The 26360-nt window shown below is 40.0% G+C and overlaps 1 protein-coding gene across 2 annotated transcripts; it reads left to right on the top strand.

Moving 5' to 3' along the window:
* The first annotated feature begins 112 nt into the window (after positions 1-112).
* mphosph8 (M-phase phosphoprotein 8) lies at positions 113-26360 on the top strand. Of its 2 annotated transcripts, XM_085374227.1 has the most exons (14): positions 113-333; positions 3358-3519; positions 4160-5173; positions 5364-5460; positions 7254-7502; positions 7634-7756; positions 8078-8166; positions 20042-20182; positions 20353-20439; positions 20629-20783; positions 20996-21147; positions 22614-22738; positions 23140-23223; positions 24877-26360. In XM_085374227.1, exons 1-14 carry the CDS (start codon positions 232-234, stop codon positions 24916-24918), a joined length of 2622 nt encoding a protein of 873 aa, XP_085230353.1. In that variant the 5' UTR covers positions 113-231; the 3' UTR covers positions 24919-26360. The 2 variants fall into 2 exon arrangements, with proteins under 2 accessions (XP_085230353.1, XP_085230352.1); XM_085374226.1 differs by lacking the exons at positions 20042-20182; positions 20353-20439; positions 20629-20783; ... (2 more) ...; positions 23140-23223; positions 24877-26360 and adding exons at positions 10394-12620; positions 15191-17377.

Genomic DNA, 26360 nt, shown 5'->3' on the forward strand with positions numbered 1-26360 from the left:
ATACTATTTTGGAGTGATACGTTCGACGATTAAGAGCAGCATTTGAACGCCTCTCGTGACTGAGGGCGGTAACTGCCCGGCGTTCAGCGCAGCCCTCTCAGAGCTGCAGAGCTAGTGCAGTCTGTAGTACCACTAGGTACGGCAGCGTCCTACCTCTGTCAACACGGCGGCCTTTTCGAGTGCAAAACCCAAAACAGGCAGATTTTAGGAAACCAACACTACCACACAGCCATGGCGGCTGAAACCGACAAGGTAGAGCCCGCGGACAGCGAACAAGATGAGGAAGAAGACGTGTACGAAGTGGAAAAGATCATTGACATGCGGGTGGAAGAGGTAAAAATAGCTAAGTGCTACGCAGCCGCCTGGCTAGCTTTGCAAACATGGCTGGCATTTCTTTCAGTCCACTTTCACGAGGCATAGCCCACCAACAACGGTGGAAAGACCCTTTGTGTTAGCAGAATCGCGTTTCTGCGGTGCATTTACATGCACAAAATTGCTTGTGTGTTACTTTGTTACATGCGTTTTCTGGTTTTAGTCGTGGGTCGCTGTTCCTCCATACATAGCATCTTTTCCAAGCACAACTTGTCCCGTGATGTCCGCTCGGCTCTCCCCTGCTGAGGCCAAGGACGGACCCGTTGCAGGCTTTCACATATTTTCATCGTATTTTGCTAGCTGCAGGGCTACATCGGCTAAATCCCCGAATAATGCAGGACTCGCAGCGTGTGAGAAGATTGGTGGGATTTGCTGTTTGTTAACACTGAATTTACTTATACCAGGTAATAATGGGTGAGCCCTGTGACCGCTGCATTTCTAACTGTATAAAGTAGCGGACAAACATGCTTTAGACCCGTGCACAAACACAGATGACCCCAGCAGCTAACATTAGCTACATTTGCTATCTTTCTTGCTTTTTACCTTTTCTTTTTAAGATTGCCGTGAAGCACATGTAATGTCCGTGGTATTAACTTTGGGTGGGGGGGGGGGTTCCTTTGAGTATCAGGTCTCGTTACAAAGGTTAAATTGCACTCTTTTTAAAGACAGCTATAAGTGAATTTGGTTGAATAGCACCAAAAGAAGGGAGAAATCAATATTCATAGTAGAGCAGCGAGACAGTACCTATGGGCTCAAAATGTGGTCATAAATATTTTGTACTTGTAAAAAAGATTTGTATGTGTAAAAAGAATTTGCGTGTGCGTAAAAAAGATTTGTATGTGTAAAAAAGATTTGTATGTGTAAAAAGAATTTGCGTGTGCGTAAAAAAGATTTGTATGTGTAAAAAAGATTTGTATGTGTAAAAAAGATTTGTGTGTACGTAAAAAAGATTTGTGTGTGGACTTAGAAAAAAAAACCCTGCAAGTTACAAGTACGGATTTTTGACCCTATTTTTCTTCCCTTCATCTGATTGGTCAATGTCATGTCAATCACAAATGTAACAATCCAATCAGAGAACAGATGGGTTTGGCTGTCGAGGGGCGCTTTTTTTGAACTGCAGGTCTTTGAAGGGAATAAATGCCCTTTTACATGCCAACCCAGCGTTTTCCTTCATCACCACGAAGGAAAACAGTCTGTGGTTGTCCGAGTTTGGTGATTTTTATGTCACAGGTCTACGTGTTTAATACAGGGACTTCCACAGCCTTTTCAACAGCGCTGCGGACCGCGGGGTGGGGGCGGGCAGTGTTTTGGAAATGACAGTCTTCATTACAAAGCTTTCTTCGTTATGAATTAGCATACATGTTTTTATTGAACATTTGAAGAACTAGCAAAAAAAACAAACTCTTGTAGAGGACATAAAGTCAGAGATAGAAAAGACAAGGAGCAGGTGCATCTAGTACAGGTAGAGCAGCTGCAAAAACCCACAGAGCCCAGCAGCCAGCGTAACAAATTCTGGATCCTTTGCTTTTAGTTAGCATTAGCAGCGTATCCTGCATCCGATGTGAAAGGACTTTTATGCTGCGCACTGTGACTCACAGTAATGGTCCTGGGTCAGCCCTGACTTTGTGTTAAACTAATCCTAAAGTAATAATGTTATTTCTAACCACTGATATACCACAACTTTTTCCTTTCAACAGCTACTGAAAGTTAGGGGACCTAGTTGCTATCGGATATTTATATAGCGATCCTCCAGCTTCAAACGGTATCACCCTTCAAGGACCTGCAGTTCAAAAAAGCGCCCCTCTGACAGCCTAACCCATCTGTTCTCTGATTGGATTGTTACATGTGTGATTGACATGACATTGACCAATCAGATGAAGGGTAGAAAAATAGGGTCAAAAATCCGTACTTGTAACTTGCAGGGGTTTTTTTTCTAAGTCCACACACAAATCTTTTTTACACACACAAATCTTTTTTACGCACACACAAATCTTTTTTACGCACACACAAATCTTTTTTACGCACACACAAATCTTTTTTACGCACACACAAATCTTTTTTACGCACACACAAATCTTTTTTACGCACACACAAATCTTTTTTACACATACAAATCTTTTTTACACATACAAATCTTTTTTACACACACAAATCTTTTTTACGCACACACAAATCTTTTTTACGCACACACAAATCTTTTTTACAAGTACAAAATATTTATGACCACATTTTGAGCCCATACAGTACAGGCTTGATTACTGACCAGTTGAGCTCGTGAATCAAATTCTGTGATGTGCACATTGATTGTTGAGGTAGAATGGGAGGTAATACTATCTCTACTAAGATATTTTCAACACCTTGCTTTTTACACTTTTTGCCGTTGGTCTTTGTGAACTCTGGAGTCTCTCTGGGCTGTACCACCTGCGAAGTAAACACATGCACAGGAAGTTAAGCTGTGGTCCTTCTTGAGCAGTGCGGAGTGCCCAGTGGGAGCTTCTGCACCTTTTAGATGCTTTAACTTCATATGTGTACAGTCTGATGCAGCGCTGTCAACATCTCCCTGGAAAGATTGAAAATATTCACACTCTCCTCTGCTTTTTACAGGATTTTGCATCTCTCTTGCTCACGTTCAGTCACTCTTAATACACAAAAGTCAGCTGTGAAACTAACAGTTTTTTACAACTCTTACACTTTTTGTTTTGCACACTTTCTTTCAGCAAGTTCTCACTGCAACTTTAAATGTTTTGCCTGTGTCTCCTCAGTAAACCTTTTGATATTAGAACTTTAAAGACAGACAGCATCATTCAAAATACCATAATTAACACTAACTAACTAACAGGGCCTGTCAGCCGTGTTTGCTTGTCTCAGCTGTCATGTGGAAGTCTTCTGTTTTCTATAGATCCTGTTGGCTCGTGATCTCACTGTCAGGTCAGGTCAGTGGGGCAGGTCATGCTAAGTGCTACATCTTCGCTTTCTTGTTCTCAGGGTGAAGTGCTGTACAGAGTTCGCTGGAAGAACTACTGCTCTGACGATGACACATGGGAACCAGAGGCCCATTTGGAAGACTGTCGCGAAGTCCTCTTGGCTTTTAAGAAGTCACAGGCTGAAGCTAAGGCCAAGAAAGAGGCAGAAACCAAGAAATGTGTGGTAAGTCTGATCTTTCAAGCAATGAGGCATGGGCATTATTTACAGGGGAATGAGGCATTGTAACCACCGCCAACACATCAAGCAGCAAATAAAAGTTTTTGCACGCCCCTACTATGTGGGACTTGGTTGGTCTTGGTGCACAGATGTAGCTTTACGCATGTTGAACCCAAAGTTACGCTCTTGGGTTTAGGTATAGTGTTTATGAAGCGCCATAAACGCTATACCTAAAGTTATCGATCTGTCTTCTGTGTCCGGGCCGGGTGAGGTTTCCCGTGTTGGTATAGTTATTCTTTTAAATGTCGCAAGAAAACATCTTTGTTTCTAAGCCAGAAGCAAACTGCCTGTAACTTTGGCTTTAAAGCCTTTTTAATATAAGTAATCTGATCTTTCCTTTCTTGATTATAGAACTAATGCACAACAGATGAACTTAAAACAAATTTTGTCTGTTATTAAGATTATTATCGATGTTATTTTCCCACCTGTCTGGACATCGTTTTGAAAATGAAGGGGCAAAATGTTGTTGGCAGTATTATTGACCTCTAATTACTTATGACAAACTATTATAGAGCCTTAAGTCAGAAGGTCAAAAAGTAATATCTATTACCAAAATGTGATATTTCCCCTCCCGTTCTCTCTTTAGAAACCTCTGCCTCCAAAGAGTGACGTGTTTGATGCTGACTCGGAAAGTGACAGCGACAAAGACCGACCAACGGAGGCACCTGTCAAGAAGAAAAAGAAGAAGAAAGTCCGGGAAGAGGAGGAGGAGGAAGAAGAATCGCATCTTAAGGAAAAAAGGAAAAAGAAGAAGGACAAGCGGAAAGAAGAGTTTAGGCCCCTACCGGCACCAGAAACCGATGAGGAAGAAGGCAGAGCCCCAACCCCAAGCTCTCCACCCAAGGAGAGAAAGACTGAATCAAAAAAACGTGTGGTTGAATCGGAAGAGGATGACCCTGTTCCCTCCAAGAAACACAGGAAGGAAAGAGGAAAAGAGGGAGGGAAGCATAAAAAAGAAAAGGGCGACGATGGGAGGAAAAAGAAGGGGAAGAAAGAGAGGAAGATCGAAACCTCTGAAGACGAGGCCGCTGCTCCGCTGGAAGATGACGTGAGCGAAGGCCCGTCAGAGTCCCAAATGGACGATTCCGCATCAACTGAGACTTTAACAAAATCGGTGGAAAAAGCCAGTTTGGACGACAAGTCCAGACAAAAAAAGGGGAAGTGGGAAGTAAAGCTGCAGGGTATAAAGGACCTTATCCACGACAAAAAGAACAAAAAGACAGATTCTGCTCAGAAAGAAAGCAGCCTCCAAAAACTGAAGAGTCATAGCTCTAAAGCAAAAGAGGATACTGCGCTACAATCAGACTCCAGTGACAACTCCACCCTACATAAGAAAGCAAAGAGCAAAGGGCAGGAGAGCGCGTCTGCACCACCCAAAGTCCCATCTACATCGTCCTCGTCGTCCTCGTCCTCTGTTACAGCTGTTGGTGTCACCAAGAGTAAGGAGGAGGAAGTTACCAAGGACGAGATATTGGGACAGAAGGACACCACAGGTTCAACTAACCTTTTCGAAAAGTTCCTGTTAAACTGCGAGGCCAAGGATCGCGCCCCCCGCAGGAATCAACCCACCACAGAGAAGAGCAGCAGCAAACCCACAAAGGTGTATACTTTATTTCTATTTTAACTTTGTCATCCAGTATTTCATAAATGGAACCAAAAAACACAACGTGATCTTTCAGATGATGTTCTTTGCTATTTTAAACAGGATATGCAGCTCAGAGGTTTTCCTCTAAAAAAGAAATGCAGCGTGTTAACAGTTTGTTGTTGTTGTGTTTTGTCCCAACACTTAGGTATTGGGAAAAACTGAGAAGATTCCCAAAACAACCAAAGAGTCTCCTGTTCAGAAACAAGAGCCGGAGAAGACGGAGAGGCCCAAGCAATCAGATGGTATGCATGAAACTTGAACTTGAATCAGATTAACACAATGTGGCTTCAGACCAATCCCGCTGGGCATAAAGGACCTTATCCATGACAGGAAAAAATACTAGTTGCTATACGGTCTCCAAAAATTGACCTTAAAGGGCCAAGGAGGTTACTGCCCTACAATAAAACTCTAATAACAGCTCTGTCTTCCAGAGGCCTGTGAGGGTTTAACCCAAATAGATGGTTAATTTTTATACCAGGGTATAAAATACCACCATATACCAATCAGTCAGTTCTCCAGAAAACGGTGTCACCATTCCTGCGAGATCGCTGAGACCCCAGTGCACGGATAGTAATCATAGTCTAAAACTTTGTAAGAGCACCTAAAGCGTTTGTCTTTCTGGAATAAAAACTGTAATCTGTCAGATTCTCCCACAGCTGTGATACTCTGTTAAGTTACAAAGTCAGCATTTTTGCTAGCTTTTTTTTTTCTCCTGCCTTCAAATAAGCTAAACTTTATCAATATAGTAGCTCCAGTCTTTTCAGGTCTTTGTGACCAAAGCACCTTCAAACAGCGCTTTTAACACTAAACTGCTCCCTTCAAACACACCTCTTATTTATCTACAGCAGCTGTGTTGCTTTCAGTCTCTATTCTGTGTCTCACCTCTTGATATTTTCTAATATTATGTTTTTATCCTTCCTTTGTAAAACCAGCCGCTCTGCTATCAGCAGGCTAATTCGATGCTTGTCATTGGTCCTGTGGTGCCAGCAGCTTCACTTTTATGTGAACATGCTTATAGCCATATTGGGAATCCCCATCGAGTTGATAAGCATCTTCGAGTGAATTCTTAGTGGGATTGCTGATCTTTCTGTTAGTGAAGCCAGATGAGGAAAATAGATCCTGAATATGTTAAACTTGCTTCATAGTACATGCCCCAGATGAGAGCAGATCACAGAAATGTAAACCTAGAGCTCTAATAGACTATGGTGTGTGAAAACAAAGTCTACATGTCTTTGCATCTTTAACCCCTTCCTGCCCGAGTGTTTTATGCCAGGGTGTAGTTTGCCTTTTAATGAACACAAAGAACTGTGCTGTATAAATGGTTATCATAGAAAAAGGGTTTAAATTAGCAGCATTTTGTTATTAAAAAGTATCATCCAGCACCTCCTTGTATTGTAAAAAGATTTAAAGTAAATGTAACAGATTGCTGCATGTCAGGAGCATAACGTGCAGCATTAGAAACGTCTTTTCTTTAAAATCAGATGTGTTGGTCAAATATTTGATCTGTCAAACAATCAAAAGTTATTATTTTATTTATTATTGTGTATTTTATATAGTTCGTCTGCTGACCAGCTCTAATTCAGAAGACAAAATGTGTCAGGAATGTGTGTCGCAGTGATTGACAGGAATCTCAGGACTTGGTGACGATCAGAGTAATCACAAATAGCTTAAAAATAGCTATGTTTAGCTCATTCATTATTAGTATTTTTAATTAAACGTGACAGACTGTAGTTCTTTGTTAGCAAACTTGCATAAAACCAGGAACTGCAACAAGAGCATTTGAGTGTGTGTACACAAACGCGCACACTCTCCATGTTTGCACGTTTTTATTCTTTAAATTGACATGTATGGGCTTCCCTGAGATTTCAAACCTTTTTTTCTTCTATTCCAACATATGGCCAGGTTTATAAGTGAGTATTAGGTCTACTCCTAATAGGAACAATAAAAGAACAAGCTGTTTTTTTTTGATGTCTTAGATTTTTATGACACGTTGTTCAAAAAGTATTTTTATCTTGTCTGCCACCCTCAATGTCAGTTTCGCGACCAGTTCAGAGTTATGGCTTCAGCCTGGACACCGAGGAGCGGGAAGAGGAATCTGTGGCGAAATCGAAGCCTGGAGATGATACCCGGGAGCGTAGGGATAAGACAGATGAACCACAGCGGCAAAGCTGGGAGCGGAGAACCCCTTCTGATGACAGGAGAAAGAAAAGGGAGGACAGTGAGCCTAGACTCTTTATGGCATGTGATGATACCCAGGACCCACCAGAGGGCACTGACAAATCTGGTATGTTTCTGATTGGCTAAACAAATGCCTCCAAATATGACATTCACACTTCACTTGTCAAATGCATTGATTTTAGATTTATTTTCTGAGTGAAATCCCAGTTGATGATCTCTGCATTGTGTGTTTTACAGACAAGGGCCAGGCCACTTTGAGTCTAGGAATGGACCTTAATCTGGACTGGATGACTCTGGATGATTTCCAGAAACATCTTAACGGAGAGGATGAGATCTTGTCAGGTCCACCTTTGTCACCAAGTGAGTGTTTCCTGATGACTATCTTGGTATTTAGAAGACTTTTGCTTTTAGTTGCAACAAGCCATGAGAAAACCACAACTTGTTTACCATCCAAATTATTCGTTCTGAGTGCAGTTTACCAAAAACATGGAGAAAAACGGTTTTATGTCCGTGACTGTAATAAAAAGAATTCTGTGTCCACAGTAGGTCACATCATTTTTAAGGAGGATCTATGAGATTTGAATAAATAGGCATTTAAAAGAAAGAAAAATTAAATGAGCGTGAGATCTTTAAATGTCCACTTTCTCTAAACTTCATTTGTTCCTCACCTGTTTTTGCCAGATGAGTTGCGAGATGCTGTAAAAAGTGGAGATTACATGGCTGTAAAACTGGCACTTAATTCCAAAGAGGACTACAATCTGGACCAAGAGGTATGTTCTAATAAACATTACCCAGCTGTCTGTTTTATTTCCTCGCTAGTTTCTGCCCTACTTCAATATATTTTTGATTTTTATATATCTCAAGACTCTGAGCACTCAAATCTAAGACACAAACACATTTTAAAGAATTCCACAGCTTGCACCTTGGTTGGCCCCAAGAGTGAGTGTGTGCGTGTGTGTTTTGAAGGGATTGCATTGTTATTAAAAATATATATGAACTCAGTTGGTGACTATGGTCTATCACGCTATGTCTGTCACATATGACACTTATAGACATTAATATTTTCCCCTATAGTTCCCCCAGTTACAAATGCATAATTAGCATTGCATCAGAATTACATTTGGTTTTACGAAAGAAGAACCATTGTTTTAAATAAATGGAAAATGGAAAACATTAGGCATAACCATCGTTAAAAGCATATTTGACACTTTAAACAGTGTTTAACATATAAACTAATATTAGCTTTGTTGAGCAGTCTTTACCCTTCTTACAAAAATATCAAAAAGATGTTTATTATGACATAAAACTGCTACTTATAAACTAACAATTTTCCCTGTCTGTTACAATAATGAGTTTGTATCCGATATTTCAAATGTTTTAGTAAATCAGCAGTAAAAGAAAATATTGTTGAGAAAACGTGAAAAAAATAGCTTATCCCAACGCGTCTGAAGCATCCTAATGAGACAACTATACGTCGCTTTTAGATGGAAGAACAATTTTGTTTTTCGTGTTGTGCTCCAAGTAATCTTTTCTTCAAGATGCGCATCCAAAGACTTTACTTTTTACTGTCCACCAATGATCCAACTCCTTGAGATGTTTTCTTGAACTCCAAGCACCTTCTGCAACAAAGCCAGGTAAGGATGTGGTCTCAAAAGCTGTTAAACATAAATATGACTTGTTAGAAATGCTAGTGTAATACTATAAAGTATAATATAAAAGTTTTCTTATATAGCAGAGCCTACACTGTTGTAATTAGTAGGGTTTTAAAGCTGAATTATACTTGTGTAGCTTTGAGTTACAGAGCCATGTTATGTACTTTCAGACTGAACTACAGTATTACAGTAGAAAGAATATGGCAGAGGTGGATGTGATTAAATTAACTCTTATTCCTGGGTATTTTCAGCAAGTTCAGGAGCATTTTTATTTAATTTACCATCTTAATTCAAGGCTCAGTAGGACAGAGAGCCATTATAAGTGTATATAAATTATTGTTATTGTTAATGAAGTTGTATTTTATGTGGTTAAAATCTCGATGCATGCAATCCTATCTACCACCACCCTGCACTATTTTGAATTCTAAAATGGATCTTTAAATTTGTGCTAACTTAGACCTAACAGTCATTAATTGCTATGTAAATTGTAATGTGTGCACCTTAGAGACTGTGATATCATTTTACATTGCAGTGAACAAGCCAGTGATTGAAGACACTGAAGACATGAAGCGCTTGGACAAGATGAACTCTTTGAATCAGGTACATAATGTATGCTTTCAGAATATGTATCATCGTCATTACCATAACACAATATGCACAGCATGCACCTGTAGCCACCGTTTATTACATTTTCTTTTAAATCAAACATTTGAAAGCATAAATGACAAAATTCACAGTGACTGTTATTATGTGAATGGCTGGACATGGTATTAACATATTTTACATGAAGCCATGATGTGTTATATTACGAGTGAGCTCTGTAAAAATACTGGTATGCCCAGCAAAAATTTATCTTTAATTATTTGTTTATTCCAAACCAGGGATGTAGGTCTAGTGTCAGTGCACATTCTGTTTTCTTCATGTAGCATTTCATCAAACACCCCATTACTACATATACTTGGTTAGATATTTATGATGTCGAAACGCTGCTTGATCCAATAAAGCCATTAACTATACTTGAATGGGTCACATGTGGTTTTTGTACGTGAGACTTGAGGTGTCAGGAGGGAGTTTTGTTACTAAACCTTGGGCCATCATATTGACTCGTTTGAATGGGCCTGGATCTTGGTTGGGGGCATTGCCGTGGTGCTGATGTGCTAAAACAGGAGTAAAAAAAATATATGAATGATTAAAAAAATGTCAGAACCATTTATCTACCAAAATTAAAAACAAATTTAAGCATCCCCTTCTACATTTTTTCCAAGAGTCTGTGTTTCAAATTTACCAAAATTATTCATGGGATCTGATTTGGCTCTGAGTCTTACATATACTTGTTCTTTTACAGGCGAGTACTATTGGTGAGAAGAAGTCATTTGAAGGAGAGAGGAACTTGATTGAAGAGAGAAGTTCGAGTGATGCTCTTAGATTGACTTCTAACACTGAAAGTGCAAGAAACGAAGCAGGCACTGCAAAAGAAAATATCCCACAAGATTTGGATGATCAAAAAAATGATAAGGATATTACTGAATCAGAAAACGCAGCATTCGGTTCACCTACCAAGCAGAAAAGTCGAGGAAAGGAAGACCAAAAGGATGGAGAAGACAACGAGACGTCAGATGACACAATGGGTGGTTTGTCAAGTAAAATTAGTTTGAATTTTGATCATTCGGATCAAGTGCTGTCAAATAAACAAAACCCCCTAAAGCAAACAAATGACTCAGGCGACGAGCCAGGAGATGTAGGGGGAGGTATTACAGATATGGTTCTATCTGCATCAAGTACGAAAGAAATGGTTAAAAGATTACGGCGCTGCACAAAAACTGTGGAAAAGAGAGAACCAACAAGATCAAGTCTAAGGACTTGTAAGAAATTGCATCAAATGACACCTTGCGTATTAGATGAAGAGAAGAAAGAGTCATGCAAGAAACACTTCTGTTTATACTGCAAAATGGCTTTCACTCAACTTGCAAAGCATTTGGAAAGGAAACATGCGGAGGAAACGGATGTTGCCCATGCAATACACTTTCCAAAAGGCTCCAAAGTCAGACAGACATTGCTTGATCAAATTCGCAATAGAGGAGATTATGAACATAATTGCCAAGTTCTTAAAAGTGGCGAGGGGGAAATTGTGACCAAGAAACAGGTCAAGAAACCCAGCATATCAGTTCGTGACTTCTTACCTTGTCAACATTGTTTTGCATTTTATCGCAAAACTGATTTATGGAGACACGAAAGGTCATGTAAAGCTAGAAAAGGAGACGATAAATCTACTGAGAAAACAAAAAGAACGAGAGGTCACAGTGCTGCCTCCCGGCTGCTTCCAATGTCAGAGTTCTTAACTGGAGGCTGTGAGGAAATCATCCACATCATGCATCAAGATGACATCTCGAGGCATATCAGAAACGACCCGCTTATTTGTAAATATGGCAATGCATTGTCTGTTAAATATGAGCATGACAAGTCTCAGTTTGCTTACATTGCACAAAAAATGAGGGAACTGGGTAGATTTGTGCTTGCCGTAAATGAGCTGGACAGGAGTGTAAAGTACTTGCATGAAATATGTCTGCCATCCCGATTTGAATTAGCTGTTCAAGGGGTCAAAAGGATTAGTGGATTTGACCCCAGTTCCAGTAAGTTTAAAAGCATTTCCCTTGTCACGAAGATTGGATACTCTTTGAAACGAGCTGCAGAAATTGCATTTGGTGAGAGTCGCATGACGGAGGACAGTGAATCAGAAAGCGAAGTGAAAAAATTCATACAACTTCTTGATACAAAATGGAATGAGTGTTTTTCTCGCAAAACACTTGCCTCCTCTCTAAAGCAAGAAGTCAAAAAAGTGGAAGTGGACAAATCAACTGTGACAGAAGACTTGATGAAACTTCACAGGTTTATCACAGAGGAAGGAGACGAAACAAGAAAGGAGCTGAAAGAAAGTCCTAGTTTGTCAACGTGGAAAAAGCTCAGTGAAGCAACTTTAGCTGATGTCTGTCTGTTCAACAGAGGAAGGGTAGGAAATATTGGTAGACTGCTTTTGCAAACTTACATTCAGAGAAAGAGCAAAGGAATATTTGTGCCCTCTGCAGATCAAATAAGGAAAAGCACAAAATTGGAGCTAGAACTTGGTTCCGCTTTGACCAGGTTGGAATTAGAAGGTCAGTATGGAAGGAACATGCTGGTTCTTTTAACAGAACGCATGGTTTTGTCTATTGACTTGCTTGTTGAAAATAGAGAACGAGCGGGTGTGTCAAAAACAAACCCATACCTTTTTGCACGGACTGAAGGTCCATCCTTCATCCGAGCGTTGGATTGTTTCCGACGGGTTGCAATGGAATGTGGAGTTAAAAACCCAGAAGCACTTCTTTCCTCGTCATTAAGAGAGCAAATTGCTAGCTCCTGGCAGTTAATGAGCCTTAATGAATATGAACTGGATCAAGTGGCCAACTTGTTGGGAAAGAGCAGCCAGGAGTGTTACAGACTCTTAAAAAACGCATCCCAGCTAGAAGAAGTGAGCAAACAGCTGCTCAAGATGGATCGAACGCTGCCATCACTTCCAGACAGCAGTGCAAAAGATGGTAAGTACCTTTTTGTTCTATCAAAATATAGCTGATAGCTGCTCTCTGAGTCAATTTACTTTGTTCTTGACCTTTGTACAGGGTGGGCCATTTATATGGATACACCGTAATAACATGGGAATGGTTGGTGATATTAAAGTCCTGTTTGTGGCACATTAGTATATGTGAGGGGGCAAACTCCTCAAGATGGGTGGTGACCATGGTGGCCATTTAGAAGTCGGCCATCTTGGATACAACTTTTGTTTTTTCAATAGGAAGAGGGCCATGTGACTAGGGATGGGTATCGTTTAGGTTTTATCCGATACCGGTGCCAAATCGGTACTTTTGAAACGGTGCCGGTGCTTAAACGGTGCTCGAACCGGTGCTTAAAGAATGGAGAACACAAAATTGGTCCAAAAACCTCTCATGTTCAGCTGTTTGTTTGTTTTTTTGTAAAAAGATAACAATGTTAGCCTTTTCTGCAGCTATGGGGCATATATGGTATCACTCTTGGCTGGAAGCAGTGCTTAAACAATGGAAAAAAAACACAAACTTTGTCCAAAAACCTCTCATGTTCAGCTGTTTCCCACTTTTTCTTTGGTCATTTTAGCCTTTTTGTCCAGGGTGAAGGGAGTATCTGCCATCAAACAAGAGGGCAGCCGCATGTAGCTATGATGATGTTTGCTAGTTCACCTTACATGCATTAATGTAATAACGTGGTTAGCCTACTCAACGTAAATTACACTCGAACAACATTAAGCTACTCACGCAGAGAAGAACGGCTGCTGCTGCCATCATCATCCTCATCATTTCTGCTACACTGGTAGGGCTAGGGGCCAGGACTCTATTCTTTGGGTTTTTGGGGGATGTTGCTCCGGGTCCGATAACTGGCAACCCACCCAACGTGCACAGTGTGAGGTCTCGCAGCAAGCTATCAAATACGGCGCATTTCTCGGCTTTTAAAAAAAACGCTATGCGTCGCCAGGTGTTTCATCGGATTTGAGGTGCTACCTCCTTTGACAGTATCACAGTATCAGCTTAAAGCACTTGTTGCAGGCTGCTGAGTTTGCATATTTTGCTGTGAAGTACAGCCAGACTTTTGACCGCTTCGCCTTGGACATTTTTAATCTGTAGCTCTGCTCTAACTGAACGTACGTACCTGGCCCCGCCTACTATCCTGGGAAACGTAAAATGATTGGCTAGAAGTGTATCACAGCTCAGGAAAAAAAAGCACCGAAATGTGCGCTGCTTTTCGGTCTGGTTACTACCGTTTATGTCAGAACCGGTGCCATCATGGCACCGGACACCGGTACCCATCCCTACATGTGACACATCAAACTTATTGGTAATGTCACAAGAAAAACAATGGTGTGCTTGGTTTATACGTAACTTTATTCTTTCATGAGTTATTTACAAGTTTCTGACCACTTATAAAATGTGTTCAATGTGCTGCCCATTGTGTTGGATTGTCATTGCAACCCTCTTCTCCCACTCTTCACACACTGATAGCAACACCGCAGGAGAAATGCCAGCACAGGCATCCAGTATCTGTAGTTTCAGGTGCTGCACATCTCGTATCTTCACACCATAGACAATTGCCTTCAGATGACCCCAAAGATAAAAGTCTAAGGGGGTCAGATCGGGAGACCTTGGGGGCCATTCAACTGGCCCACGACGACCAATCCCCTTTCCAGGAAACTGTTCATCTAGGAATGCTCGGACCTGGCACCCATAATGTGGTGGTGCACCATCTTGCTGGAAGAACTCAGGGAACGTGCCAGCTTCAGTGCATAAAGAGGGAAACACATGTAGCAATTTCAAATATCCAGTGGCCTTGAGGTTTCCATTGATGAAGAATGGACCCACTATCGTTGTACCCCATATACCACACCAAACCATCTCTTTTGTTGTTCCAACAGTCTTGGAGGGATCCATCCACTGTGGGTTAGTGTCAGACCAATAGCGGTGGTTTTGTTTGTTAACTTCACCATTCACGAAACTTAGCAAGCAGTTTGCTAACTGTAGCATGGAAGATGGGTGGTCTCGTAGGGTGTCTTGCATTGAAATCTGCTGCAATGACCCGGTTACTGCGTTCACCAGATATCAACACAGTTTCGATCCGCTCCTCACGTGTTAACCTCTTCGACATGTCAATGGCTGTGAACAAAGAGAAACTTGTAAACAACTCATGAAAGAATAAAGTTACGTTGAAACCAAGCACACCATTGTTTTTCTTGTGACATTACCAATACGTTTGATGTGTCACATGGCCCTCTTCCTATTGAAAAAAACAAAAGTTGTATCCAAGATGGCCGACTTCTAAATGGCCACCATGGTCACCACCCATCTTGAGGAGTTTGCCCCCTCACATATACTAATGTGCCACAAACAAGACTTTAATATCAGCAACCATTCCCATGTTATTACGGTGTATCCATATAAATGGCCCACCCTGTACTCTATTACAAGGTCTTGATCAGAAAATTTACCAGGTTCAATAAAGCAAAAACAAAAAAATTAAAACTGCATTCTAAATTGGATAAAGATTTTATCTCTTGCGTAGCAGTGATTCTCAATATTTGTCATTTTAGGAACTGCACAGAAGCCTGCTTTAAAAAGAAGACCTTGGAGTGAGAATGAGCAGGCTGCAGTGAAACGTTACTTGAGTGAATTTATCACAAGGATGAAGGTTCCGGGCAAAAAGGAGTGCAATGCTTGCATAGCTGCTGAGCCAGATCTCGGAGGAAGATCTTGGACAGACGTTAAAAACTATGTACACAACACACTACAGACAATGCGTAGGAGAAATAACATACAGAAGTCTGAGGGGAACCTTAATGTTTTGAATCCAAAGAGATCAAAAGCTGGAGTCCAAACCACAAAGACAACTTTGGAAGACACAAGCACTGTGTGTACTATGACAACAGTCGACCCAGATAACTTGAGAGAAAGTTCAAATTGTTGCATGACAATGCCGCCGCCGCCACCAGCAACCAACTTGGGAGATGCATCACCATTCTGCCAAGAGATTACTTCAAGTTACGCATCCTTGTGCTCATCTAGTACAGATATGGTCCATACAAGTCAACCATTGATTTCTACTTTCACACCATTGAATGCTACTGATACGCAAGTTGTTCCTACATTTACTCCACACAACACTACAAATGCCCTAATGCCTCCTCCATACACTTCAGAAAACAGCAGAATTATGCCATTGTCTCCTTCATATACACAGAATGCTACAAACATGCCACCTCCGTCTGTGTATGTACCACAGGACACTACAACGTCACAAATGATTCCTTCGTTTACCTCCCTTAATACTCCAAGTACCTCAATGGTTCCTACATTCACACAGTTAAATACTGTAAGTTCTCCAATGGTCAATCCATTCTCAACACTTAATGATGGAAGTAGGCCTATTATGTCTTCGTTTACACCTCTAAACCATTCAAGTTCACCACCTTACCCCTTAAGCCCATCGAGGGGCCCTGCAGCTGCACAGGTTGTCCCAACAATCCACGGACCCAGTCTTTCTGACAGAAGTCCGGTGGTATCTGAAAATGCGCCTATGTCTTCTGCAGGAAAACAAATCAATCCAGCTGTCAAGCCTCAAAAAAGAAACAAAAGGTTGTGGAGTGAGGAAGAACAGGCAGCAGTGAGGCGACAGCTTGGAGACTTCTCTAAGCTGGTAAAAGTGCCGGGCAAAAAGGACTGCGATGCGTGTTTAGCTGCTGAACCTGCCTTAAGCAGCAGAACATGGAGGGAGGTCAAATATTTTGTACATAATTCTATTCAGTCACTCAAAAGAAGAGGTCATACTGTTGCATCCAAACAAAGTGGAGGACAAGATCCAGAGACTCATAATTCAAACTCTGAGTGGGATGGTCCTGTTTATCTGTCCCTGTAAACGTTATTTGACATGCAGTATAACCACACGTTATCAGCAAGGTCTTAGATGTGAGAGGGACATCACTTTACCTCAATTTGTATAAGGTATAAAAATGAAACTGATGGAAATTAGTGTAACATACCATCGTAGCCACAAGACATTTATAGGCAGCCCTTTTATTCTTCAAATTAAAGACCCCAGAGTATCCCGGATCACGTTCAAGTATAAATTAAGCAATCAATTGCACAAATATACACTAAATGGGTGGAATTAGGGATGTTTGTACTGTAGCTTTGGCTTACAAGAAAATAAGCTTAGAATGCATATACTATCTAACACTGTCAGGTTGTCTCTAGGAAATATTCTAATTGAGTTTTGTGATCGTTTAGCAGACTTGAACCTCATTTTTGCCTGTAATGTTTCACTAGTGAAATCATTTTTGGGTGACAAGTAGTGCCACCCAAATATGCTTTCCCACACTGTAGTTGTAAAAATGATAACACCAAGAGTTGTTTGGAAATCCCACCTCCACTGTGGACAGGGCAGCCCATTTTAGAGCAAAGATGGCCTCTGGGCATTTACAGGGGGATTTTTACTTGTCTTTGACATGTACTTTATGCATCCGTCTTACTGCCTGTATCAATTTTAGTAGCATTTTTTAATGTGTTTTGGTGATTAGAAATCAAAAGCCTACCAGCAACCTTTGCAGTGAAACCGTCCAGCGTGATAGATTTACTTTGCCGTTTACCCAAACAAGCCCAGGTGTACTATATTCCTGCTTTAGCCAGTAGCATATATTGTAGATAGCTTGCAGCAGTAATAATATACCTTCCTTGCTGATAATAGAGAATTAGGAGCTGTGTGTATCTATAGCTGAAATATCAAAAGCACTTTCTTTCTTTAAAGATCCACTTAATACTTATCTATTATTATACTTTGTTATCTTTATCTTTAACAATCTGCCTAAAAGGTGTGTTGTATTTTTGTATACCCATACAGTGACTGTGTATAGCATTTTAGCATTTAATTGTATTTAGTGTACTCTAATTTTAGTTAAAATACACTACATTTGACTCATTTACATTACTTTATAGTATGTTTTTATTTTCTAGATGTTTATAACATTAATATCCAGTTGCCAAGAACAAATTGCCTTATGGCTGGGTTGCTGTCGTTCCCACTGGCTTCCACTTTGTCATAATACCTGCAGAAGCAGCATGCCTAGGTGCTCGTTTTTGCACACCTGTGGCCGTGGAAGTGATTGGAATATTTGGATGGGTAACTGAATACTTTTGGCAATATACTGTATGCATAATTGTCTAGCAGACATTAGACAGAGGATGAGGATGTTCGTTTCTGTTTACGGTTTCTAAGTATATTTCGCATTTCATTTTAAGGAGGAATTTGTGGCTTGGTTAGTTCAGCCCAGAGTGATGGATACAGGTTTGGAGACTGACTAAACAAAGTGATCACATTTTAGTTAAAAAATGAGTGAAGCACTTCCTCACGTTCAGTGTGTTGCTTCTTTCAGACTGGACATTCAACAAGAGTTGTGGTGTTGATGATCTGTTATTTAGGTCAGTCAACTTTGTAGATGCCATAGTCAGGACATTTGCAAAGAAAATGTAATCTTGAGTCATTTTTACCAGTAAATATTCAAAGACTGGACAGCATTGCTGCTTTCATTCACATTTAAAAGCTTTTCTGTTAAGATCAATAGTAGCTGTAGTGAACCTGTTTTTAAGAAACCAGTGTTCGCCCTTTCATACCAAAGCTATTAGTGTTGGACACACATAAGACTGACTGCAATAGATTACACAGCCAGGTTAGATAGCACATTGCCATGTGATTTTCATCACGTCTTTCCTGTGTTGTTGCCGCCTTGTTAAAAAGGGTACATCTGTGTTACAGTGTATACCAGTAGTTACATATACAGCTGTATTTGGAAGATGAATCTGTGAATGGTATTGATGGTAATGATACAAATGATTGTTCAGGCACTACCATTGTTGTTTAATGTTGCAAAACTAATGTTTTTCCCTGCGTAGAAGTTACATTGTTTTTATTGCTGTTGTATAAGCACTTTATGTATTAGTCTTCATGTTGCCTTCAGTTAATACTTCATATCAAAAATCTGCTTGTACAATAAAATGCTTCTTGGCTTAAAATTTTAAAACTGGTGACAAGTGTTAAATGATTTCCCTTGATTTCCCGTTTGTTGGGTGAAGGTTTGCAGCTGTATTGATTTGATAAACCTGACTATTTTATACTCATGCTAACAGTAAAATTATACTTGGTCACATATTTTGATGTTTAAAGTGGCCGTGCAAACATGTTACACATGTTCAATATCTGAAATCGATATGTCAGCAAAGTAACTATTGCTAAACAGCATTAAAATAGCTGAAACTCCAGGAAATCTCAAGGTGCATGCATTTGTCATAAACCACGTAATAAAATGCTGATTTGATGATAAAATTACCAAAAAAAAACAATGTCAGAACAAGTAAGCCTCACAAGCCAGTTACACTTGTACACATTTCAGTGCCTGACTTTAGGTCGTTGTAGATGTGTGTGGTTGTAGCAGCAGACGAACCCAGATATGGGTCAAAAGAATCTATACTCTGTGCAAAAGTAATGGTATAAAAATGCAAAACATTTCATCGCCCAAAGCAGTGCGATGACAAGTCGACGTATTCCTAGAATCTCAAGGCTACTTTGGTAAACAGGCTGTATTAAGTGTTTTCTAAATACATTTTTTATAGTAAATATTGATTATTATTGTTGTCATGCAGATATGTAAATGTAGTATTTTTTTTTATTGTTTAGTTTTTTAATGTTGAGACTATATAAGTACATTAAAAAAAAAATCTATTTCTAACCCATATTTTTGTGAAGATGTTCAAGTAAATATATCACAACGTAATACTATATTAGCTTCAGTTTTGCACAAGGAGGTATTGATATTAAACTTGCAAACTGATAAGCAGGTTATTAATCATCTTCAAAAGCTGCCTGTTGAGCAGTTAGTCTTCTGTAAGTAAAATTGTAAACAATCATATCTATGGTACTTCTCAAGACAGCAAGATAGACATGACCACTGTAACGTCATCCATTGTTTAAGGTGGTCGCGTTAGTCATCAAAAAGAATGCAGGTTTAAGATACAACTGTGTTAGGTTTTGTTTTCAGATTAAGAAAACAAGCCGGTGTTATATACAGTTTGTGGTGTATGGTAAATATCTAACTAAAACTATATTGACTGGCTGCACTGGTTAGTATCTAAATTGGGATTGGTAAGTATTTAGCAGGGATATCACCATAACTTTATTATTATACGAATAATGATTTCATTGTGTTTGCAAATGGGGCATTGTACAAGGAGCTTCTCTTCACAGTGTTGTGTACAAATCATGCCCAGAAAACTGCACATGGTAATTCACTTTTTAGGCATTTCTATACAGTGCAATGGACTCCACTGCAGGTCTGTAAAAAGCTTATTGTTTTACAGCCTTTGTTTTAGTTCTGTGTCTATCTGTTTGTGTGCAGGATGGCAGTTGTATGACCCTCACCATGCTGGCAGCAATAGGGGGGCAGGATGACATCCTCAGGTTACTGATTAAAAAGGGGGTGAGAGTGAATAAACGACAGAAGAACGGCACTACAGCCCTGATGCATGCTGCTGAAAAGGTAACTCTATCTTTTATGTAAGTTAATCCTGCAGCCTTTAACTATACTGTGCATACAATTTTAATTCAAATTCTCAGTGAAAGCCAAACCAGTCAAAGACTCTGAAATAAAGGCATCTGCCTCTTTTGTTTTATCTTGTAAACACTTGATTCCCGTTTGTGTCATCCCAGAATTGTTTGACAACTGTTGCAATCCTACTGGAGGCCGGGGCTTATGTAAATGCTCAGACGCTGAGTGGAGAGACGGCGCTGATGAAGGTAACACTAGACAAACACTAACGGTCACTTTGGTTTTAATTAGTGCAAAATTACAGTTTGCATGCAGATTACAAATGGTGCTGTTTCATAGCAGATCAGTCAGAAATTATATATTTACTTTATAGTCCTTACCTGTGGTCTACCAGTATGAGGTTTCTTTAGAGAAGTTCATTACGTCCTTCCTTTTAGGCATGCAAAAGAGGGAACGCTGATGTTGTGCGCCTCCTGCTGGAGTATGGAGCTGACTGCAACATCCTGTCCAAACACCAGAACACAGCTATGTACTTCGCCCAGCAAAGCAAAAACCTGACTGTGTGTGACTTCATCAAGGACCACATCAGCATGTGAGTGCTAACCACATCATCACATCATAGTTTCATCAGTTTGGTGATGTTTTTGGAGACAGCATAGTGTGAATTAATATTTAAAGAGACAAACATTTACTTTGGTTTCTATCCTTAAAAGGAATGTCAGTAAATTTTGTCCTGCACTGTAGTGGTAAAACCAGTTTTACTACCAAATATATTTGGTTACACAGAACTAATTTATGTTGCAGGCTGTCCAGTGTGGCGGAGGACACCATCCGAGCATACTTTGAGTCTCGTCTGGTGCTGTTGGAGCCCGTCTTCCCTCTGGCCTGCCACAGGCTTTGTGAGGGTCCAGACTTCTCTATGGATTTTACCTTCAAGTCACAGCCTCAACCAGAGGGTAACCCCAAATTTTTACATATTTTTACATTACCTGATATGCAAAAACACCACCTCACTCGAGAGGTGGTGTATTTGCTGTTTTTCTGTTGCCAGACAGATTCATGAATTTTGTTTTTATCATGTCTGGCCACGCTTGGCAAGGATGCTACTCTTTTAGTAGCTTTGTGCTACTGATACATTTTTTACAGACTGCATAAAAGGAGGATAACACTGCAGACATCAGATACTGAGTACTGATGAAAAGGATGAACGCTACTTACATTAGAATTCTTAATTGATTCATATTATGTACGTTTTAATATACCATTGAGGTGATTTGTTTTAAACATTTTGCTGATTTGAAGTCTTTCCAAGAACATAAATCTAAAAGCTAAAAACCTTTAGGCTGTTGACATTAATAAAATGTTTTGTAAATGACATCCCGAGAGAAAATAAAACTGCCTTTGAACTGTGATGTTTTATACATATTTATTTGAAAAGGTAATTTACAAACGCTCAATTTTAGCTACAAAACACAAGAAAATATCCAAAGATGAGGGAACTGCGGACAGGACAGTTTTACACCTGCAACAGCTTAGATTAATAGGTACTTGAGCAGATGCTACCAATGAACATACATATCTAAATAGGTGTTGTCAAGATAAAAAGATTACTCAGATTTGTATGTCTCTTTCAATCTTTAAAGTGAAACTTCCACAGTTCATATTACATGAAGGCAAAAGTAAATTGACCAGGAGTTGGGGAACTTCGGGCCTCAAGGGCCAGTTTCCTGCAGGTTTTAGATGTGTCCTTGATCCAACACAGCTGATTTAAATGGCTAAATTACCTCCTCAACATTTTTTTGAAGTTCTCCAGAGGCCTGGTAACGAACTAATCATTTGATTCAGGTGTGGTGACCCAGGGTGAGATCTAAACCCTGCAGGACACTGGCTCTTGAGGCCTGGAGTTTCCCACCCCTGGCATAGACCATACAATGCAGTCCAGCAGACATTATGAGGTATTATGAAATAAAGATGTAAATTCATATTTGGAACATTTTCTTTCCATTAGTCTGTAAGAAGACTTGTTATGGAAGCAAATTAGCCCAAACTCCCAAAATTGACCAGTGTGTGCAGTTTTTAGCTGCACTGTCTCACCTTAAACTGTAAACTGAACCTGCTATTCGGCTAGTACAAAGTGTAATGATGGATTGTGTTGCTGTGTGACAAGCACTGGTTATAGTGCAGAATGAAATCATTTGAGGTCATGGTCAAAGGCTAAACATCGTACCTCCTGCACATCACTTGTGTCCGGGCCTTCGTATGAGAACGGTCCGAACATTACCCCGACGTTTTCCAGAGTTGATGTGCAAAAATGGCTTCAAATGTCAACGTCATTAGAACGTTATCCCACTAATGTGTTGGCTATAAATTTCTATTCCAATCGAACCTTTCTGTGAAGTTTTATCATCCCTCCTACTTCCAGGTTCAGGTATCCTCCTCTTCATCTTCCACGCCAACTTCCTGAATGAGATCACAGCCAGGCTATGCGGACCTTGCAGTGTGCACGCCGTGGTGCTCAACGATAAGTTCCAGCTGCCCATTTTCCTGGTTGGTTGAAATGATGATTACACAACAGTTGGTTTAAAAACAAAATGTGCCAAGTGATTAATGAAAGATAAAATTGAGAAATTTGATAAACTATAAAACAAATCGACAAAAATAAAACTGAAAAACGATTTTAATCCATCTGATTTTTATTATATTAAATCCTCCTTTGATATCATTCAGAGTGGTCGTTTGTCTATTGTTTACCCTCACTCTCTCTCTTTACAGTGTTTTTCACTATTGCTGCTTTGAGCAAATGAACAAGCAGTTCACAGGAGACCATGCAGCCATGTTTAATGTCACTGTGTGGATTCAATGTACTTCACCTCATTAAATCGTTTAAATTTAGGCCACAGTGCTAATTTTTGCTTATTTTTTTCTACTTTTTGCCTTCAACGTTTCAGGATAGTCACTTCATCTACTCTTTCAGCCCGAATCCAGGCGTCAACAAGCTCTTCATTCGCCTTGCAGAGGCGCCAGCAGCCAAGGTGACACACACACACACACACACAGTGAGACACAAACATATGAAACATCTTAATCAGGCATACAAAGGTCACTGGTTCTAACCAGCCCATTGGGAAATCTGACTAAATGTTTTTGAAACTGAGGAATGCGATTTTATTTTTCATGATTTAAAAGAAGAATAAATAATACCACAAATGGTCATTATTAATGATTTACGTGTAGAACTAGGCATGTCCATTATCTTAAAGGCAACCCAAAGAAATATACAAAGTTGTTTTTTTGTTTTTTTACAGAAACCTTTCAATGCAATCTTTGGTTTTTGGCTGCAACATCAATCTAAGTTTAGCCAGCTACCACAAATAACAAAGCTTCTATGTTTGTGTCAGAGTTGATCTTGTCAAGCATCCAGAATCCTGTAACGTTTGCTCTCACGCTCCGATTTTACCGTTTTTAAAAAGACACTGCATGCAGCTGAGTGGGTTTGTCTTTTTCAGTCATGACAGAAGACACTTCATCCTCAAAGATGATACCTGGGCCTGTCTGTGTGCTACTCTCACTGGCATTCAATCCAAACCCAGTTTGTCCCCAGAACATGTATACATTTTTAAAGTGGGTCATCGATATATAGTTTCATTATAAGTAAGTTAATAAATGAACTGGATGCTCTGGGTTTCATTTGTAGTTGTTACTCTCAGTTCATTTCATTGTTTTCTTCAGTCTGTCCTCAGCTATTGTTGACTTCCATATTGATGATCTGTCATATCTGCTACAGAATTTCTTAACGTTGGAAAATCTTTTAGTCTAATATAACACACCTAACCACAGGCCCAACCTATTTTTACTCCTGGTTTATGTATAGACCCCCCACACAGCCCTCTGTCCTAGTGTCTAACCGCCAATGCGTCATTTTTGACACAGTTTTACAGGCACGGCTTTCTTCTCCGAAGCAAACTACACAGACAGCTATCTTTAATGTGCAGCCAGGTTTTCAGATCTCTTCTCTGTTTTTTTTCCTGTATCAGCACCTACATTTTCAATATCGATGACTTGGTTAATTAGTGCAATAGTATCTGCTCATGAGCTCTTGATAATGTGGCTCCCTTATTAACCCCAACTGCCAGTCCTTCCCTTTGAAATGACAATGATATTCCTCCCCATAGCAGAGAGTGTAGAAATGCTGACATAGCCTCGACTACCTTCATAGGAAGGAGTTTCTCTCCACGCTCAACAAAGTTATAAAAGATGTAAGAGCTTCATTAATGAAAACAGGCACAATCTAAGGCTGCATGCCATTGTTAGGGACTGTTTCCTTACTGTTTTATCTTCCTGTGCCCTCACTGTCAGTGGAGAAACGCGTCACTGTAACCTTGCAGTTGCTTTTGATGTGTTTTAGTAGTTTTGGGGCGAAAAAGTAATATCAGACTTTGGAAACGCACACAGTATTTTTCAATAGGATATCCTCACTGCTGGTTTTCATGTTAATAACTCAAATCATCAGCTTTACTTTTTGTATTTGTTCGAGTCAAAAAAAGTAAAACATTTTGCAGCAGAAAACAGGAAACAGTTTGAATTGTTAGTCATCCAATCATAAAGCTGAATTTCTTTTGATATGTAGAGAGGATCCAAAAGTCGAAGCATCTCAGCAGCGTTTCCGTCTGATCTTCTCTCCTCAGGTCAAGCTCCTCATCTGCGCGTACAGAGTGCAGCTGCAGTGACGCGCTCTCTGATGATGTTAATGTCATACCAAGCTTGGACAACACATCATTCCACATGCAGATTCTGAGCAGCAGCTGAGATACTTTACCAAGCACGTTACCCTCTGAGAAGGGAAAAAAAAAGTTGTTGTTGTGAGGTGAAATTTAAAGCTGGCTTCCCGAGATGGAAGTGCACATTCTTGACAACTGAAGTTCAGCGATGAGATCTGACTCCAGACCAGGCCCGAGCGCGGTGAGGGCCAACATATGCAGCATAAATGTGAGGATCTTACAGAGACTTGCGTAACCTTTGAGCAGTCCGTCCTTTGTGGGAGGTGCCATCACTACGCAGTTATCGGCGATCGGAAACTGTTACCGGAGGAGCTTTGAAGACGGACGTCAACCTGTGTCGTGCCTTTCTCCAAGTTCCACCTTCTGTCGGGGTGGATCTGTTAGACATGTGTGTTGATTGTGTCTATTCTGGTGAATTTGAAGAATATGAAGAGGGGATTTTCAATCACTGTTTATTTAGGGGGGGGTTTCATGTTTTTAGCATTTTACTTGGACCAATGGAAATCTTTTTCATGCATGTTGTTTTTGGTAACACATTTCTTTATGGATTTTTCTTCATGTTCTAACTCTACCCTTAAATAATATTAACATTTCTGTTCAGTTCTCTTCCCTTAATAATTAACATCTCTTTATTTGTGCTAAGTCTGTGTTGTTTGTTGGTATTTCACTTTAGTAGAGCGGTGTGAGGTTAAACACGGATTCTGGGGAACAGACACAATACATGCATCCATAAATTTTCCATCCACTGGCCCATTGTCTTGTTTACCACTTGTCATTACACTAGTGTGAGGTTGTTTCAAAGTGTGACTTAGAGAGTTTTTAGTGAATGAAGAAGAGTTTTGCCTTCCATGCACAGAGTTGCTGTTTATATTTCCTGCTCTGTACAGACTATATATAATTATATACATATATGCAGTTATAAGGTGTCATGTGATGACCGCTGATGTTTTTGTTCCTTTTTGAGTTAATTTATTTCGTTTGTACAGGAAAACACTCTGGGCTTAAATGTCTCAAACTGCCCGGCTAGTACATTGAAGAACCCCATATTTACCATCTCTATCACTGCTGTGCTGAGCCTACTTACTGCTCCCTTTCAGTCTCCTCAAGCAACCTTCTTTGTTTTTAATCATCTGATATTAAAGGAGCCCAAACTGGAGGATACCAAATCCAAGTATCTGTTATTGACATTCTTCTGCATAAACACACCTAGCTGCGTGATGTTGCCTACAAACCCAGCTCAGGCTAGCAATATGTCTTTAAATTGCAGCAGTGCTGTTTGATTGGATGTCTCCATGCTGCCTTAATGTTCACTTTTTACATTAGTTTGTAGATCTTTGTGGTTCAAGCTGAGTGACTGAAAGTAAAGAAAATATCCAGATTTACATTTTATT

The sequence above is a fragment of the Diplotaxodon limnothrissa genome, linkage group LG16, assembly GCF_057381915.1.
Source record: "Diplotaxodon limnothrissa isolate DT_005_m linkage group LG16, D_limnothrissa_male_GT1.1, whole genome shotgun sequence".
Taxonomy (NCBI): Eukaryota; Metazoa; Chordata; class Actinopteri; order Cichliformes; family Cichlidae; genus Diplotaxodon; species Diplotaxodon limnothrissa.

Coding starts and splice junctions, on each gene's coding strand:
- mphosph8 (XM_085374226.1), top strand. CDS start 232: ATGGCGGCTGAAACCGACAAGGTAGAGCCCGCGGACAGCGAACAAGAT. Junction 5,461..7,253: donor GAGGCCCAAGCAATCAGATG/GTATGCATGAAA, acceptor CCTCAATGTCAG/TTTCGCGACCAGTTCAGAGT. Junction 8,167..10,393: donor ACTACAATCTGGACCAAGAG/GTATGTTCTAAT, acceptor GTTCTTTTACAG/GCGAGTACTATTGGTGAGAA.